At 41.9% G+C, this 19290-nt stretch overlaps 1 protein-coding gene across 11 annotated transcripts in view; it reads right to left on the bottom strand.

Moving 5' to 3' along the window:
- The window catches only part of SNX25 (sorting nexin 25), a 138255-nt gene that overhangs the window by 58165 nt on the left and 60800 nt on the right, over positions 1–19290 (bottom strand). For 10 of the 11 annotated variants that reach the window (XR_012435279.1, XR_012435280.1, XM_005556425.4 and 7 more), the window contains one exon: positions 8492–8562. Coding sequence is in view for 8 of the 11 variants with exons in the window: in XM_005556425.4 (XP_005556482.3) it covers positions 8492–8562 (71 nt within the window). In the remaining 3 variants the exon portion in view is untranslated. Of the gene's footprint in view, positions 1–8491; positions 8563–13646; positions 13746–19290 lie in introns of all 11 variants that reach the window. The other variant, XM_045391913.2, reaches the window with a different exon arrangement.

Here is a 19290-nt window from a genome sequence, read left to right as displayed (position 1 = left end):
CCAGGTAAGTTGTTTGACATCCCTGGACGTCAGCTTTATTTGTATAAAATGCCGGTGTTAGAGTCTATGAGGACTGAAGTTCTCCTGGGGGAGAGAGGGCGAGTAGAGTTGGTTATAAAAGCAATGTGGTGAAACCCATCTCTACAAAAATACAAAAACTAGCTGGACGCGGTGGTGTGCACCTGTCATCCCAGCTACCCGGGAAGCGATTGCTTGAATCCGGGAGGTCAAGGCTGCAGTGAGCTGTGATTGCACCAATGCACTTCAGTGTGGTGACAAAGCCAGACCCTGTCTCCAAAAAAAAAAGACTCACCAGAAACATCTTTATGTGGAACAAAACCATATTTATATATTGTGTGTATTAATATACACTACATTCACAAATAGAGATCCCATCTCTAGGTAGAATACTAAACATTCCTAGGATCGTCCATCTGTTCATTCTTCTTTTAAACTTCCTCAGTTTCCCACTTGTAAAAAAGAATGCAGCAATAAGGAGAAAGAACATTGGAAACAAAATTACTTACGACTAACTTTTCTCCGGTTCTTTGTCTGATTTTCACTAGATCACACTACCTCCAAAATGCAAAGATCTTCAAAAACAACTCAATAATTATATTTTGGGGAGATTTTTTAATGCTAAAAATTTACCTTTAATGACTTTTATGGGAGGGGCGGAAACACATTCTTATTGAAATAAATTAAAGGGAGGGTCAATCTGAGAAACAATGACATAGCTATTTTTAATGCAGCTGTCTAGAAGCATTCTATAAATTAGACTTTTATTTGCCAACCATACATCAAAACTCCAAAGATCACAGAAATACAAGACTGACTTCCCGTAACATCCAATAAGTTACTCATACTGAGTTAAAAGGAAAACGACAAGGAGGAATGCTAAATTTGTTCTTATTTTTCCTTAGAAAAAGTATCTGCACTTAAATTATAACTTATTTAAAATTGAAAGCACCTACATATGAATTTTAATGGGGAGACAACAGATGGTGTAATGAATTAGCGGAAGTCACTTCAGATTGTTAATACATTGTTCTGCTCTAATAATGCAGCAGCATCAGCTTTACTGATACTTGACCTGGAAAGAGCAGAAACAGAAGACTATTAACTACTGTCTCTATAATGGTAACTTCCAAATATTTCTCTTCACGGTTGTTCTCTCTCCACAGCATGAATCCCAGCTTAGAAATGCCAAATGAGGACTTTCCTATGCCCCTCTTGCCCCAAATCCAGGATGTCCGAGACCAAACCCCTACGTAACCCCTGACTCTTTCAATATCTTCACTGAGAACCCTTTATGATTATCTAGAGCACTCAATCTAAAGGGGAAAAACATTGAGTCCTGGAGAAATAAAATGACTTGTGCAGATTCCATCAGGAAGCTAGCAGCACAACTGAACTTGAACCAAGCCCCCAAATTCCTGTGCTAAGGCTTTTTCTTTTATACCCCAAACTTGATCTCATCAACCTGCAGGAATGGGACACATTGACTAGAAGGGATGACCTCGCTGAGCAAAGTGTTTTGAGCTGCATTTATGCGTGCTTGATGCTTACTCCTTTTGATCAAAGTGATTTAGACTAACTGACCGCTGTTCCCTCCTCTGTAAAGTCAGCAGATCGCACTGGCACTATCATTGTCTTGGATCCTTTGTTCCATCTTCCGCGAGTCGCTAAGCATGCTGTTGTCCTTCATGATCTTCCTTATCAATCCCTTCCTTTTCACTAGCATTATCCAGGTCCTAGATTTCAATACCTTATTCCTACTTGGTGCATCAGCCTCCTAGTTGGAATACTCCAAAGATATTTTTTAAAGTCTTCATCATTTGTCTATTTTTTCATTTTCTGTTTATAAACAATTGTGTTTTACATTGTTTTTCTAACTCTGTTAGTGCTGCAATCCCTCATGGCACTATTTTGAAATGTTTTCATTACTATAAAATTATGAATATGGGCCAGACGCAGTGGCTCATGTCTGTAATCCCAGCACTTTGGGAGGCCAAGGCAGGTGGATCACGAGGTCAGAAGATCGAGACTATCCTGGCTAACACAACAAAACCCCGTCTCTACTAAAAATTAAAAAAAAAAAAAAATTAGCCAGCCGTAGTGGCGGGCGCCTGTAGTCCCAGCTACTGGGGAGGCTGACGCAGGAGAACAGTATGAACCCGGGAGGTGGAGCTTGCAGTGAGCCGAGATCGCGCCACTGCACTCCAGCCTGGGCTACAGAGTGAGACTCTGTCTCAAAAAATAAATAAATAAAAATATAATGTAAATATTACATCAAAACATCTTAGCAACATACACTGGAAAGTGACCTGCTTTCTGTCTATAGATGTGCCTATTCTGGACATTTCATATAAATGAAATCATGCAATATGTGCCCTATTGCTTCTAGTTTCTTTCACTTGGCATAAGGTTTTCAAAGTTTATTCCTTTTTATTGTTGAATAATACTCCATTGTCTAGATATACCACATTTTGTTTATCCATTATTGATGGTGACTTGGTTGTTTCCAATTTTTGTCTATTATAAATTATGCTACTATAAACATTCCAGTTTTTTGTGGAGATTCAAATTCATTTCTCTTGGGTATACACCTAGGAGTAGAAATGCTAGGTCACACGGTAATTCTATGTTTAAAATTTTGAGGAACTGCCAAATTGTCTTCTATTTTCCATTTCCAACAGCAATGTGAAAGCTTTCCAATTTCTCCATATCCTCACCAACAGTTCTTATCTCTTTCATTTTAGCTACCCTAGAAGGTATGAAGTGATGTCTTGTGTTAGTTTCAACTGGGTTATCGCTCTTTTGATTACTGAGTTATAAGAGTTCTTTACATATTATAGATACAACCTCTTTATCAGATACATGATTTGCAAATATTTTTCCTCCATTCTGTGAGTTGTCCTTTCATTTTCTTGATAATGTCCCTTGACAAACATAAGTTTTTCATTTATTTCTTATTTTTGAGATGGGGTCTGGCTGTGTCACCCAGGCTGGAGTACAGTGGGATGATCACAGCTCATTGTAGCCTTGACCTCCTGGGCTCAAGCAATCCTCCCAGCTCAACCTCCCCAGCAAGTGGGCCTACAGGTGTGCACCACCATGCCTGGATAATTTTTTAAAATTTTTTTTGTAGAGACAAGGTCTTGCTGTGTTGCCCAGGCTGGCCTCAAAACTCCCGTCCATGTCCGGGCACGGTGGCTCACGCCTGTAATCCCAGCATTTTGGGAGGTGGAGGTAGGAGGATCACCTGAGGTCGGGAGTTCAAAACCAGCCTGGCCAGCATGGTGAAACCTCACCTCTACTACAAATACAAAAAAATTAGCCGGGCATGGTGGTGGGTGCCTGTAATCCCAGCTACTTGGGAGGCTGACGCAGGAGAATCGCTTGAACCTGGGAGGTGGAGATTGCAGTGAGCCGAGACTGCGTCATTGTACTCCAGCCTGGGTGACAAGAGTGCAACTCTGTCTGAAACAAACAAACAAACTGCTGTCCTCTAGTAGTCCTCCCTCCTTGGTCCCCACAAACTGCTGGGATTATAGAAGAGTCACTACACTCAGCCAAGTTCTTCATTTTTAAAGAAGTCCAATTTACTTTTTTCCCCTCGTCACTGTGCTTCCCTTCTTTCTTACTGGACCGGCACCATTTGCCAGAGCACTGACTCCATGGAACCTGTCTTGTTCTGGACACGGAGGCACGTGGTGGCTGGAATTACCTATACAGTTCCTCCAAGGAACCTGTCTTGTTCTGGACACGGAGGCACGTGGTGGCTGGAATTACCTATACAGTTCCTCCATGGAGCCTGTCTTGTTCTGGACACGGAGGCACGTGGTGGCTGGAATTACCTATACAGTTCCTCCATGGAACCTGTCTTGTCCTGGACACGGAGGCACACAGTGGCTGGAATTACCTACACAGTTCCTCCATGGAACCTGTCTTGTCCTGGACACGGAGGCACGTGGTGGCTGGAATTACCTATACAGTTCCTCCAAGGAGCCTGTCTTGTTCTGGACACGGAGGCACGTGGTGGCTGGAATTACCTATACAGTTCCTCCATGGAACCTGTCTTGTTCTGGACACGGAGGCACGTGGTGGCTGGAATTACCTACACAGTTCCTCCATGGAGCTTGTCTTGTTCTGGACACGGAGGCACGTGGTGGCTGGAATTACCTACACAGTTCCTCCATGGAACCTGTCTTGTTCTGGACACGGAGGCACGTGGTGGCTGGAATTACCTACACAGTTCCTCCATGGAACCTGTCTTGTTCTGGACACGGAGGCACGTGGTGGCTGGAATTACCTACACTGTTCTAGCTAGTCTACTTTTTGCCAAAGCGTGTTTTCCTAACTTTGAACCCTATTATAGTCATAAAAGGGACTAATGTAGAAAAAGCTAAATACTGATACCAGAATTAACCCAAAAGGAGAAAAGGCAGAAATTCTTAATGTGGTCAGAAAGCTTGCTAAAAAGAAATATTTCCAGCATTTTCACACACAAAAAAGGGAACTAAATGCTATACTTGAACTTGCCAGTTAAAATGCAGTGGGTTGAATTGTGCTCCCAAAAAGATACGTTGAAATCCTAACCCCAACATACCTACTAAAGCTATCTTATTCGGAAATGGGGTCTTTGCCGATGTGATCAAGTTAAGATAAAGTCATGCTTAATCAGGGTGGGCCCCGATCCAATATGACTAGCACCCCTTTTAAGAAAAGAGAGATGCAAAGCCAGAGAAAAATATCACGTGACGACTGAGGCAGGGATTGCAGTGATACACCTCCAGGCCGGGGAACACCAAGGATTGCCAGCAACATGGAAAGCTAACACACAGACACGGAAGACTCCCGCGGCGCGCTCAGAAGCAGCGTGGCCCTGCCACAGCCTTGGTTTTAGACTTCTTGCCTCCAAAACGGTGAGATAATACATTTTTGTTGTTTGTGCCAGACAGTTTGTGGTACTTTGCCATGGCAGCTCTAGGAATTGAGACAGAAGAACCTTTTAAATATTGTATGATTCTACTTACACGAGGTACATAGACCTGTCAAATTCAGAGACACAGAAAGTAGAATGGTGGTTGCCATGGGCTGAGGGGAGCGGGGAAGGCGGAGTTATTGTTTAACGGGTATGAAGTTTCAGTTTGGGAAGATGAAAAGTTCTGGAGATGGGTGGTAATGATGGCTACAGAACAGTATGGAAGTAATTAATGCCACAGAACTGTACACTTAAAAATGGTCAATTTTGTTAGGTTTATTTCGCCATAATTAACCCTCTTCTCCCCAAAAGAAAAACGTTTTTTCTAAGGAATGTGAGCTCCTTTAAATGACCAGGGCCAGAAAGGCATTTAGAATGTAACAGAGGTCATGTCACACTTCCCCATGAGCTAAATAATTACTTCTTGAAGCCACTTCTATTCAGGCTCTCGACTAACGCCAGGCAGTCATAAAATGTCATACACATTACAGTTTAACTATGTACAGCCAAGCACTAACCAATGTTGTTTCTGTAAACCCATGAGAATTCCTGACAACATTTGTAATTGCCCCCTTTCCTGATTTGTGTTTTCTCTTTAAAAACGTGAGCCTCTCTTTTGTTCTATGCAGCACTCAAGGCAACCTGGCAGTGTGTCCCTGTCTGTAGTCCTCAACTTCTGAACTTGAATACATTCTCTTTAAACTAGATTCTGACCTTTTTGATCATTTTGGGCAGAGAGAAACTAATACTTACAATAAACCAAACGCTTCAGTTATAATTAAAATTCAACCAGAATATACCATATTAAGACTAAATTCTTGCCAGTTACTTTGTCCTTATATATAAACATGTACACACATTCTCATGCTAAAATTTTGTATTAAGCACAAAGCAAGTAAGAGTTTATCTAAGCAGTTTAACTGTGCAAAAAGCAGGAAGATTAAAGTCACTGCAGCATTATACTATGCGGACACAGAGGCCGGAGGTGACAATCACTGCTAACCAGTAACCTCAGAGAAGCAATGAAACCAGTATTCAATGTTTTCTGTCCCAGGCAAAATGGCTCCAAGGCCCCAAGAGTGCTCAGTTTGTTTGTCTTTTCCTCAGTGCTTAAATCACAGAAGGAAGCCGGGATACCCAAAAGAGTTGCAAGGACAGCTTAAACGGAAAACACAGACACGAAAGAATCAAGCATCACTGAGAATGTCTATAACATAACTGTTACGGGCTGAATCGTGTCCTTCCCGCACTCCCAAAATAAATTCAGATGCTGAAGTACTAACGTCAAGTACCTTAGGATGTGACCTTAGTTGGAGACAGAGTCTGCCAAGTCAATCAAGTTAAAATGCAGTCATTAGGTGGGCCCCAATGCAATATGACTGGTATCCTTGTAAGAACAGAAAATGTAGACATGAAGGAAAGACAGGTACAAAAGGACAATGTGAAGACACAGGGAGAAGATGGCCATCTGCAGACAGGGAGAGGCCTGGAGCAGGTCCTTCCTCACTGCTCTCAGAAGGAACTACCTTGCTGACACCTTGGTCTTGGGATTCCAGCCTCCAAAACTGTGAGAAAATTAATTTCTGTTGTTAAAACCACCCAGCTTGCACTTTTTAATGGCAGCCCTAGCGAACTAAATGGAATAACAAAATAAGAAAGGTATTTTGCTGACTGAACTCAAAGAGGGGCACTAAAGAAGATTACAGTGGCAAGAGGGCATGCCTCTGCAGTGTTCTCTTTCAAACAGTTACCCATCTATCTGGAAGTGAAGCATCTTCTCTGCAAGAACAATGATAAAAAGGAGAGGAACAGAGTCCACGCTCTTGTAGCAATTCATCAGATCAAGTCTCCTTAGCTCAAAAGCCCATTTAAAGACGTCCTCATTCAGAGTAAAATCCCAAGTCCCCGCAGTACCAGTCAGGCCCTTGTGACTGGGTTCCCTGCCGCCTCTCTGAGCTCGTGTTTGGCTTCTCTCCCTTTCTTCAGCCCCATCAGTTTCCATAAACCCTGCAAGTTTCTGCATCAGGATTTGGCACCTGCCCTTCTCCAGATACCCCAAGGCTTCCAAATCACTGCTCAAAGCCCACCATCTGAGTGAGGTCTTCCCCAACTCACTAACTGAATGCAGAATTAGCCTCCCCTGCAGCAGAACCAGCGCTCCCTACCAGGGCTCCCCACATCCCAGCTTTGTTTTTCTCCAAGGAACCTGTGACCGTCTGAAATCACCACATATTTTCTGGTGATTGTCTAACTTCCTCCCAGCCTAGTTTGGGGAATCAGAATGCAGAGGTTTGGCTTTGTTTACTAGCGTATCATTACCACTCAGTAGGTGCTCAGTAAACACTGCTGAATGGACATACTTGCACAGGCTTCCTTACAGGCTGAGCTGAGGAATCAGTGCCTCTTCATAGTCTATACCTGTATTTGCTTTCTACTTGCTCCTACCTTCTGTCAGGCTCAGGGAGCGAGTCCAGGTCCAAGTCCCCAGCCCGAGCTTCCTTTGCTTTTGTGTGCTGATGAGAAACCTGAAAGCATGCTTTAATGTCTTTGGCCCAACTCCTCCCTGTTCTTTTAGCACTCTACTTCCTCTCCTTGGCAGAGACTGGAGCAGGCCTGGAGGTTTTTGTGGAATGTCTGTTCTTCCAGGTGGAAGCCGTGTTTGCTGCCCCTCAGCTGCAAAGCAAGACCTGCTCTGCACTCTAGATTTTACACATTCTCTACCTTTGTATATGCAAGGGGGAACATTCTAGCATCAGGCAAACTACAAGGGAGTTGAGAGCCATCCTCACACCTTAATCATTCTTCGGTATCCTGCCTAGGAAAGAATCTTACTTCACTGGAAGAGAAACAAACAGGAAGAAAAAGATAGAGCAATACATATATATATGTGTATATGTGTGTGTGTGTGTGTGTGTGTGTGTGTGTGTGTGTGTATGTGTGTATATATATATATGCCACCCTCCCCGCCCCCCAACAAAACTACAACACAAGAGTGGAAAGACAGAAAAAACTATTAGCAATCCGATGCTTAAATAAAGGAAAAAGATTTTATAATTCCTTTAAAAAATGCTTTAAAAAGGAAAATAAAGGAAAAGATTAAGTAAATTATGAAACCTCAACTTATTGGAGTCATTTAAATGACCATCAAGATTATGTTTCAAGATAGAAATATTAAATTTCAATATGTGAAAAAGAATTATGTAATCATGTTTCATTTAAAAACAGAACAGATACATTACATACTGAATGATTCTAACCTTCTAAAAATTATGACTGCAGCTGAATAAAGTTTATACAGGAATATAGAAGTACAAACAAAAGTTTTTGTTAGGATGAAATTATATTTACTTCTCTAATACTGTAATAGTATTGTTCTAATAAATTGAAATATTTAAATGTGAGCCAGAAAAGCTCCTATTTGCCAAAGACCTGACAGGAGGGAGAAGCCCGGGGCTCAGGCTGCCCTTGCAGATGCGGACCTGAAGAAAACAAACCCGCTCCTACCTTTGTGCCTCTTCAGTTGGGGAAAACTGCTGATTGTAGTCGCCTGGATTATTTCCACTACAATTTGATACCTGATTTTTAAAAAGAGAAAAGGAAAAAAGATTTAAGAGGAAGAAAATACTATTTTCAGAAATAACTTTAGACTGTCTTTATACTAAACAAATATCACACGGGAGCTGAATCCTGCCCACGGCTCATTAAAATAATCAACAGGGACTGAGCATCTGCAATAGGCCGGGCCCCACACCACATGCTAGTCACTTCTGAAGCCCTCATGTAATCACCACGAGCCTCCTCACCCCCACTCTGTTCCCTATACCAGAAGCATAACTGCTGTAGAAACTCTGAGGTTATGCTCAGCCTCCCTCTCCTCCATACTCCTAGGTGAGCAGAGCTAGCTGATTCCACTTCTTACATTTGTGCTGTCCAATAAGGTGATCACGAGCTACATGTAGCCATCCAATTAAACTAACAAACGTTTAGTTCCTCACACTAGCCACATTTCAAATGATCCACAGTACCTGTGACTTGTGGACCACGCTGGGCAGTGCGAGTAGAACATTTTCTTCACTGCAGAAAGTTCTACTGGATGGTGCCGTCTTCAATTGTTCTCAAAACTGTCCTCTCCCAGGCAGCCCCACTGCCCCACCTGAGTGCACTGCCTCATTGCTTCTCATTTAGAAGACGGTCTCCAACCCAACAAATCAAAATATCTGCACCAGGACTCGCATCAATATTTTTAAAGCTCCCCTGGCAATTCTAAGGCACACGGAGAGCTGAGAAGCATGAGATTAGAGCACCAGCTATATATATGTGTGCCTAAGAAGACCTCCAAGTCAGGAAAAATAAATAAAATTCTACATTTTAAGTGCTGAGTACAACCCTGCAGTTGTAGCTATTTTAAGCATAAATTCAATGCTTTTACAAATCCAAATTCTTAAGTGCCCTTTAATGATTACTAAGTATTGCCCTAATCAAACTGGCTTATCCTGAGTGTTTCCTAGCCCTTAATTATATGAATTAATTTCATCTGCTGGTAATAAAATTATTTAACATTAATTCTTACTTTGAACACAAGCCGTGCAGTGTTCTAAGATTTAATGTTATATATGGCTGGCTTTTAAAGCACACAATTACATATATTCTTTTGCTTTCAACTAAAACCCAGAGGAGAGACAAATTTATCTTAGTCATAGCTACTCGTGGACTCCTCACAAATTTGCATCTTATTTTTTCATTAGGGTAATATAAACATCAGTGCTTGACTCTCATGACCTCAGAGCAGGCTGTCAGGATCAGTGTTGGCATGCCAGCCAGAGATGATGGCAGACGCTGCCGGCTGCCTGCCCAACGTCCAGTCTCCCTTCCTTCCTTGCTAAGTGACCTACACTTTTATCAGGGAAAGTGACACACCTAGCTAAAAAGGCTTTCTCCCCAGCAGTCAGAGATGGCCAGGTGATATCATTCTAGCCTTGGAGATAGGCAAAAGTCACTGGGCAGGGATTCCAGGAAAGTGGGCTAAAAGCAGCCTCCACAGAAAAGCCCTTTCCAACTTTAGTCCTCATCTTTCCCTCATTTTTCTGTGTCAAACAAGGATGCAATTGGCTAAAGGCACAGCAGTACCTTACAATCATGAGGGTAAAAGCCACAGGCTAGGCCGGGCACAGTGGCTCACACTTGCAATCCCAACGTTTTAGGAGGCTGAGGCACGAGGATTGCTTGAGGCCAGGAGTTCAAGAGCCTACGCAGTATAGTGAGATCTCATCTCTACAAAAAATTAAAAAGTTGGCTGGGAGTGGTGATGCATGCCGGTAGTCCTAGCTATTCTGGAGGATGAGGCAGAAGGATCCATTGGACCCAAGAGTTCAAAGTCACAGTGAGCTATGATTGTGTCACTGCACTCCAGCCTGGATGACAGAGCAAGACCCTGTTTCTTCAAAAAACAAAACAAACCCCAAAACAGAAAAAGGCCAGGTGTAGTGACTCATGCCTATAATCCTAATACTTAGGGAGGCTGAGGTGGGAGGATTGCTTGAGCCCAGGAGTTTGAGACCAGCCTGGGAAACAAAGGGAGATCTTGTCTCTACTAAAAATAAAAAAAAAAATTAGCTGGGCGTGGTGGTGCACACCTGTAGTACCAGCTACTCAGGAGCCTGAAGCAGGAGGATCACTTGAGCCTGGGTGGTTGAGGTTGCAGTGAGCTATGATTGTGTTACTGTACTCCAGCCTGGGCAACAGAGCAAGACCCCGTCTCAAAAACACAAAAACAAAAACTACAAGCTAAGGATGATGCAATAAGAAGACAGGAGGAGTTCAGGGTTCCAATGACATAATGAACCATCAAAACAGCCCCCAACTACCAATCTCAGGACATGTGGCGACATGGGGAAAATAAACACCTGCCTCATTTAAGTTGTTGCATGTCAAGTTGTCTTGTGGCCAAATGCCACTCCAACAGATAGAGAGCTTTCTGAGGAAGACTTAATGTGCTTCCACACAGCAATTCCAATTTCAAGAATTTATCATAAGGTAACAGTTTAACAAAAGAAAAAAACAAACATAAAAACCCAAAGCCCAAACTATCATATACATGTTTGTTGTAGAAAGTTCTACAAAGAAACACATGAAAATACTCATGGTCAATAATGAGTACGGCCAATAATGCTTTCATTAAACAAACGCTTCTTAATCTTTTCTTATGTTCTACACAGACAGAAATGAACACCACCAATATGGTCCTTGCTTTCAGGACATATCAGATTAAACAGAAAGCATCCAGCCAGTAATACTTATAATAATAAACACTACAGGAAAATAGATGTTTACGACAGATTAATTTTTAAAATGCAAAATGGCACATACATTTATGATGGCAGATATGTATCTTTGTGTATATATGAGCCAGAAGTATGAGACAAAATAGAGATGAAATGAAGGGCAGTTGTGTTAAAATGGTAGACTTATAAGTCATTTTTAACTTTTTCTAGCTATTTTATCTATCTACCTATGTACCTAAGCCTACTCAAGCTGAACTAACCTTCTTTCTTCCATAGTAAGGTTTCCTTACCTCTCCATTTCTCTACTAGTACCATCATCCTTCTCAAAATCATCTTAGGTATCTACACTACCAATAAACACCAGTTTCAAAGCCCTGTGGATGGTCCTTTGAATGCCTTTAAACAAGCTCCTTGCTTACTCTACCTTCGGCTACCACCATTTCAGGCTGCCTTCTTTCCTAAGTGGGTCACTGCAATGGCTAAATGGTCTGTCTCCCTGACTTCAGTCCTCTCTCCCATCCAAACCATCCTGGGCACCTGTCAACACACCCTCCTACGGGACCACTCTCCTCATCTCTCCCTTGTTCAATACCCCCTACACCTCCCCAAATGAATAACCCCACATTCCTGCCTGCATTCCCTTCACAACTTGGCACTAGCTCTATTATTCAACAACTTCCTTTGTTTTTTTTTCTATGAATGTGAACCTAATTAAGCCTGGCTGGTTTCTATATTGCCCTCTCAAAACTACAGTCTTACACTTTGTTTCCTGCTGGAAGGCAGTCTTCCTACTTATCCACCTACCTGGATCTTACGTATATTACTTCTTCCCTCAAGTCTTCCCCATCCCTATAATGCACACCAATATCTGTCTTCTCTGAAATCCTGAATTACTTCTGCTCTACAGTAGTATCTATTTACTCTTTCATATTGCTGTTTTAAAGAGTCACACTTCCACAAGGAATGCTGTGAACAAAGAAAATGGTGTGCCCAGACATTTCAAGGCCTAATACACCTTCAAAGAATGCTGACACACTTTTGAGCCTAAGAATGTAGGCTGAAAACTACAAAACCATAGTTTTATGTATAATAAAGATATACTACTTTTTTCTCCCCAACTAGATCAAGAGCCTCTTAAACACAGGAGTTCTGTCTTATATTCTCCTATAGTATATAGCTTGGCACTAAACATATGGTAGGCACTCAATAGATATTAATGAGCTAAATTAACAAGAGTCAACATTTCTAACACTTAACAGGTACAAATAATATTTTGAACAATTTATTCTTTTGATATTCTTAGTGATTCATGCTTTGGAACAAATGAGTCATCAAGGATACCAAAGAAAATACACACCATCTGAGTAAAGAGTTAAAGATTTGTTTTAAGGAAACCACAAAATTATAATGTAATACCAGCTAGCATTCACAGATTGTACTGGGTACCTGTTTCGATATTTTAATTTACATTATCTCACTTAACCCTCATAATAAGGTGCTATAGTTACATCCACATTACAGAGAAGGAAATTAGAATTCTATGAGATCTATGAGATCTCATATGAGATCTATACAAGGTCCCATTGCTTTTCAGTCCTAGAGATGGAATGACAATCCAGGGCTGCCTGGCTTCTAAAGCTCATGCTCCTAACCATTTTCCTGCTACTCTAAAATTCAATAGAGGTTAATACTTATCTTCTCTAGGGTTATTCTAAGTACATAAGTATGGCCAATGCCAGATCATCTTTCCAGCTTTACTGCCTTCTATATCCCTCCTGCATACTGTTTCCGCCAAACCAGACCAAATGTGATACCATGAACACACTCCAGGTCTTTCCTGACTCCCTTCTCATTAATATTTCTCCTTCTTCTTAACAGTACTCCTGTTTCTTCCTGCACACCATCACTTCCCCTTATCTGCTGAAATCCTATTAACTCTTATTCAACACTCCATTCATGGCCATTCCTCTCTGAAGCTTTCTTAAGATTTCCCTGCTGTAGAATAAAATATTTGCTCCTACCCACTTCCTTGGTGCTTTACACTCCACTTCCAGTCTTAGGATCTTGCTTCCTACTTAGCTACTTATAGTCACATGGGTCTCTTGTGCTGGATTGCAAACACTTGATGGCAGGGGGTGGAATCCAAGGAGTGTAACCAGTTCATCTTAGTACTCACCAGACCTTCTGCACACAGCACTTTGCACACAGTAGGTATCTGAAGATGATTATTGAATTTGTTTAATTCACTGTTACTGGATATCAAGAGGAAATAATTGACTTTTTCATTCTTGTTTTTTTCTCAACAAAACTATACAATATATACATCCAAACATATCCAAATGCTGGCTATCATTGAGGACACGGGCTTCCAGAGTTACCTAGCACTCACTTGGCTCTCTTTCTCCAGAGGAGGATATGACTTTGCAAGTGTTGAGTTCGGTTCAAGAATCAGGAGGGTTGATATTTGTATACTTTCCCTTGATCAAAAGTGCACAGATTGTTGGTATATATTTTGCAAAACAATGTAAAGTCAAGTATTAGGGAGGAGGGGCATAACAAGAATTCAGCTGTTTTCCAACTCTGGCAAGATCCTACCTACAGTATCCTTTGTCCCAGTGATAAGGAAAAGCCACACAAAGATAACTGCCATCTGCTCCCCAGAGCGGCCACGTCATCTCTCTTTGGTATTTTACAACTGGCCCAATAAAAAGAGCAAATTTGTGTTTCTGAACGCTTCCCAACAATCTCAAACTCACTGAAATGCTACACAGCAATTCAAAGTGATCACCTTAGATATTCACAGATTCAAGGCTGGGCGGGGTGGCTCATGCCTGTAATCCCAGCACTTTGGGAGGCCGAGGCAGGTAGATCACTTGAGGTCAGGAGTTCAAGACCAGCGTGGCCAACATGGTGAAACTCTGTTTTTACTAAAATACAAAAAAAAAAAAAAAATTAGCCGGGCATGGTGGCCGGCGCCTGCAGTCCCAGCTACTCGGGAGGCTGAGGCAGGAGAATCACTTGAACCTGGGAGGTGGAGGTTGCAGTGAGCTGAGATTGCGCCACTGCCCTCCAGCCTGTCCGGACATGCACATGCTATAATTTCATGGGAGAGTCAAAGGCTGGCCAAACCTTAGTCTCAGGTATGCAATGTGATAAATGGTTTAAAACAATGTTTTATAAAAATCAGTAAGATTATGGAGTAGAATACCATACATATTACAAGTGTCTATGAAAAACCAAAGAATTTTTATTTTTATTTAGAGACAGAGTCTCGCTCTGTTGCCCAAACTGGAGTGCAGTGGTGCAATCTCGACTCACTGCAACTTCCACCTCCCAGGTTCAAGCGATTCTCGTGTCTCAGCCTCTGGAATGCTGGGATTACAGGTGTGCGCGACCACGCCCAGCTAATTTTTGTATTTTTTGTAGAGATGGGGTTTCACCATGTTGTCCAGGCTGGTCTTGAACTCCTGGCCTCAAGTGATCTACCCGCCTTCACCTCCCAAAGTGCTGGGATTTCAGGCGTGAACCACCACACCCGGCCTAAAGAATTTTATAATAATGTTTTCAGAGTTGCCACAGGCTAGGAATGTGTTTGTTAGAGGGACTTCAGTTAAAGAATGTGTGAATACATAAAGCCATGATGCTTTTAGTCAGTTAAGCTGAAGTTTTTTCCTATCCATTGGCACTACGAAAAGGGACTGACTGCTGGATAAGTGAGAGGGTATCAGAGTAGTGAAGAATGTGAGCTCTCACACTGGATGGCCTGTGTTCAAATCCTGTTTCTAACACACACTATGTCATCCCGGGAAAATGATTTAAGCTTTCGAAAACTAAAGCACTGTCATTTATAAAAAAGAGTAATAACAGTAAGTTTTCCTCAAAGGGCTGTTATACACCTTAAATTAGATAATACCCTTAAAAATCTTAAAACACAGCCTGCCCCGCGGTGAGAGTTCAATCAATGTTCATTATTATTCTTCCTTAATGCAGTTACTGAGTCTTTAGATATGTACTATCTGGGGAAATGGTACGTGTATATGTTTGTTAAATATGTATAAATTTGAAGCAGCCTTACTTTTTCCTGATTACAGAAGCATTTTAGCCCAGTCAACCTGAGACCACCAGGATCACTCTAGTCCAGCAAACTCAGGTCAGTTGACCCCCAGGAAGAGCAAGAGACAGTGTAGCAGTGGAACCTGTGGGGCCTCTCCAAACCAGGGAAAACATAACATTACTATGGGATTCTAGGGAACAGTGGAGTGAAGGTGAAGTTTAAATGACGCAGCATTTTGATAGGCTCAAGGCAGGGCTGTGTAAAGGGGTCAACGTTGGGGGGATCCAGGGTCTCACTTCCTGAAAGCTGTCAGATAGACATACTGAGTCCAGAAACCCCGTAACTGCAGCTCTGCTTCTGGGTCGTAAATCGAAGCTGCTTCTTTGTGTCAGGCTGACTTAGATCATCCAGGCAAGAGCAGAATCTGTCATGCTTACTGATACAATTCCAAACAGGAAGTGGCAGCTGAAGATTTTTGAAAACAAAGTTTCTCAGTGAATACGAAAGCACAAAGAAGAGGATCATCAGGACACTTTACTGCCATGGCAGGTACTTAGGGGAAATACTGTTTCCTGTTTACTTTGTAGGTGGCTTTAGCGTCTGTTATACCAGTCTGATAAATGGCTGGGCAGATGTGACTTTCTCAGTCTGCACCAGTTTTTACTTTCTCTAAAGTAGCATATGTTCATTGAAGATGAAGTAGCATATGTATATGTATATATATAGTAGCATATGTATATTTTCTCAAATATACAAAGCACAACATTCAAAGTTAACCACTATTAACATTTGAACTATCTTTATAACCTTTTTCTATGCAAACATAATTTTTTTGTTTTATAAAACTAGGTTTATGCTATACATATTGCCTTAGAGCCTTTTCATTAATTTATAATTAATGTTTTCCAGCACAATTAAATATTCTAATGCTACACCATGACCAATATATGGTATTCCATTGTATAGATACACCAAAAATCTTTTTAACCAAACCTTTTTTGTTAGGCATTTTGGTTATTATCAGCTTTTCTCTATTAAAAAAAATTGCAGCCTGGCGTGGTAGCTCACATCTGTAATTCCAACACTTTGGGAGGCCAAGGTTGGTGGATAGTTTGAGGCCAGAAGTTTGAGACCCAGCCTGGGCAACATAATGACACCTCATCTCCACAGAAAATACAAAAATTATCCCGGCACAGTGGCCTCCCTCCCTTTCCCAGGATCCCATAGATAATAAACAACAGCCATATTTAAGACTAGCCTGGCCAATATGGTGAAATCCTGTCTCTACCAAAATACAAAAATTAGCCTGGCATGGTAGGGCATGCCTGTAGTCCCAGCCTCGGGAGGCTGAGGCAGAAGAATCATTTGAACCCGGGAGGTGGAGGTTGCAGTTAGCTGAGATCGCGCCACTGCATTCCAGCCTGTGTGACAGAGCGAGACTCTGTCCCCAAAAAAAAGACAGCCAGTGTATAACCTCTGTCATCTTTTTTCCTTGCCTTCATCCTGCTTGCTGGAATTAGGATATGATGGGTGAAATTCTAGAATCCACCCTGGACCATGAAAACTCTGGACAATACTCTCTGGATGGCAGGGCAGTGAGCTGGAAGGAGACTGGGTCCTTGAGAAGGAAGGAGCCCCCATACCACAAGTCCTGGGCTGCCTGCTTTACTATTCCGCCTTAACAAAGAAGGAAACCCTGCCATTGGCAACAATGTGGGTGAACCTGGAGGACACTGCGCTAAATAAAATAAGCCAAATACTGCATCGTCTCACATACATGTAGAATCTGAAACAGTCCAGCTCCTAAAAGCAGAGAGTAGAATGGTGGTTACCAGGGGCTGAAGGTGGCAGGGAGACTGGAAGATGCTGGTTAAAGGGTACAAAGGTGAGTAACTCCTGGAGAGCTAACACACAGCGTGGTGACTATAGTTGGTAATACCGTATGATATACTTGAAATCTGCTAAGAGTTGATCCTAGGTGTTCTCACCACACATACAAAAAGGTAACCATGTGAGGTAATTGATATGTTAATTAGCTTCATTGCGGTAACTACTCCACAATGTGTACATACATCAAATATCAGCCAGGCATGGTGGCTCACCCCTGTAATCCCAGCACTTTGGGAGGCTGAGGCAGGAGGGAGGATCCCTTGAGCCCAGAAGGTCAAGGCTGCTGTGAGCTGTGATTGCACCACTGCACTCCAGCCTAGGTAACAGAGCGAGAACCTGTCCCTAAATAAATAAATGATGCTGTACACCTTAAATATACAGAATTTTTATTGGTCACGTGTACCTCAATCAATCTGGGGGAAAAGCTGGTATACTTCGGATGCCATCATTATTTGGGAGGTTTTTGGTAACCTTCAGCTGAATTGGATTCTAAGTAATTTAAGTACCTCCAATCTATTCATGGGTTGAAGCCACTGGCTCTCAACCAGGAGCAGCTTTTCCCCCTAAGATACTTGGCAATGTCTGGAAGCATTTTTGTTTGTCGCAACTGTAGGGGTACAGCAGAATACTGCTGGCATTCAGTGGGCAGGGGCAAGGCACACTGCTAAAAATTCTACAATAAACAGAACCACCTCCCACAATAAAGAATTATCTAGCCCCAAATGTCAATTTTACCAAGATTGAGAAACCTTAGGTTGAAAATGTCTCTCAGGAAGGTCAGTGAGAAAACACCCTTTGTTCACTGCAATAAACGTGGTAAAAAAATGAGGCGTCCACTTCAGTCCATATTCTCCTCAACAGTTTCCATGTATCTCACATAGTACAACCAGTTTTCAGATAATTAGAGGGCAATGAATTATACAACAGGATGTCTAGTCAACACTTCAGATGGGAAGCAGATGGAAGAATACTCCATTTACAAGAGAATCTCAATGCTAGTTGCATGTCACAATCACCCGGGGAGCTTTTAAAAAATCCTGATGCCCGGATTCCCCTCCAGACCAATTAGATAAAAATTCCTAGGGGTGAAGCCGAGGCACCTACTTGTGGAAGAGCAAACCATTTTCATTAGCACACAGTTTACAATGCACTGCAGGATTATACAATGCAGGCAGCACCGGATGCTTTCCTGGGCCACAAGCCACCCGCGCCTCTGTAAGAGGTTCTGAAAGGACAGACCTTTAATTTCTATTGTAATGTTTGCTTTGACCCCACTTTATCTTCAAAACAATGGAACACTCAGTCTTTTCTCTAGTATAATGGCACTTGTGAGTTTCACTAATAGATGCACCTTCATTCTGAGCTCTGGTTTGCCTTCCTTGACTGTGGCATCCCTCACCACCCCCACCAACCGTGGGAAACCTATCCAGCTGCCCTTTAATATCCTGAACCAGGATGGCATTCACATTTTTGGCTCTTGTGCTGTTAGCAGAGTCGGTCACTGCTCCTACCAGAAAACAATGGAAAATTCAAAATATCACACAAGTATAACCACCACATCTTCACTTCAACACCCTGCATCCAGAAAAGAAGAAGAAGGAAAAGCTACAAAAGCTAGTGGGATACACAACTTACTTTTTTAAAAGGTCTCCGTGGTTCTAACATACAGTCAAGGTTAAAACCACTAAGTTAGTATATTTGAAAGATGCATTTCTAGTTCTACTGTGAAAGCACTTCATGCTGATTCAGAAAATAACCAAACTATTCCAGGACTACAAACATCACCTTCAAGGTTTTTTTGTGTTTGTTTTTAGTGCATTCTGCCCTAACAGAGTTGAAGGACTTTATTTCCTTTAGAAAATATGCATCTCTCAAATACGTAAAAAATAAAAGTGGATAGGTACATCAACTGCTTAGTCTAAATAAAACACATTACCTGCCTCAGGCAGCCTATCCCAAAATCGTACTGAGAGCAATCTGAAGCTAGTAACATAAAACACCAACAAAGTCAGATAGCAGAGTACTACAATTGTACCAGAAAAACAACAGAATAGCTCAGTCTATGAATTAAGAAAACA

The sequence above is a fragment of the Macaca fascicularis genome, chromosome 5 (assembly GCF_037993035.2).
Source record: "Macaca fascicularis isolate 582-1 chromosome 5, T2T-MFA8v1.1".
NCBI classification, from domain to species: domain Eukaryota; kingdom Metazoa; phylum Chordata; class Mammalia; order Primates; family Cercopithecidae; genus Macaca; species Macaca fascicularis.
The sequence above is the reverse complement of the archived record's forward strand: the minus strand, read 5'-3'. Positions and strand labels throughout refer to the sequence as shown.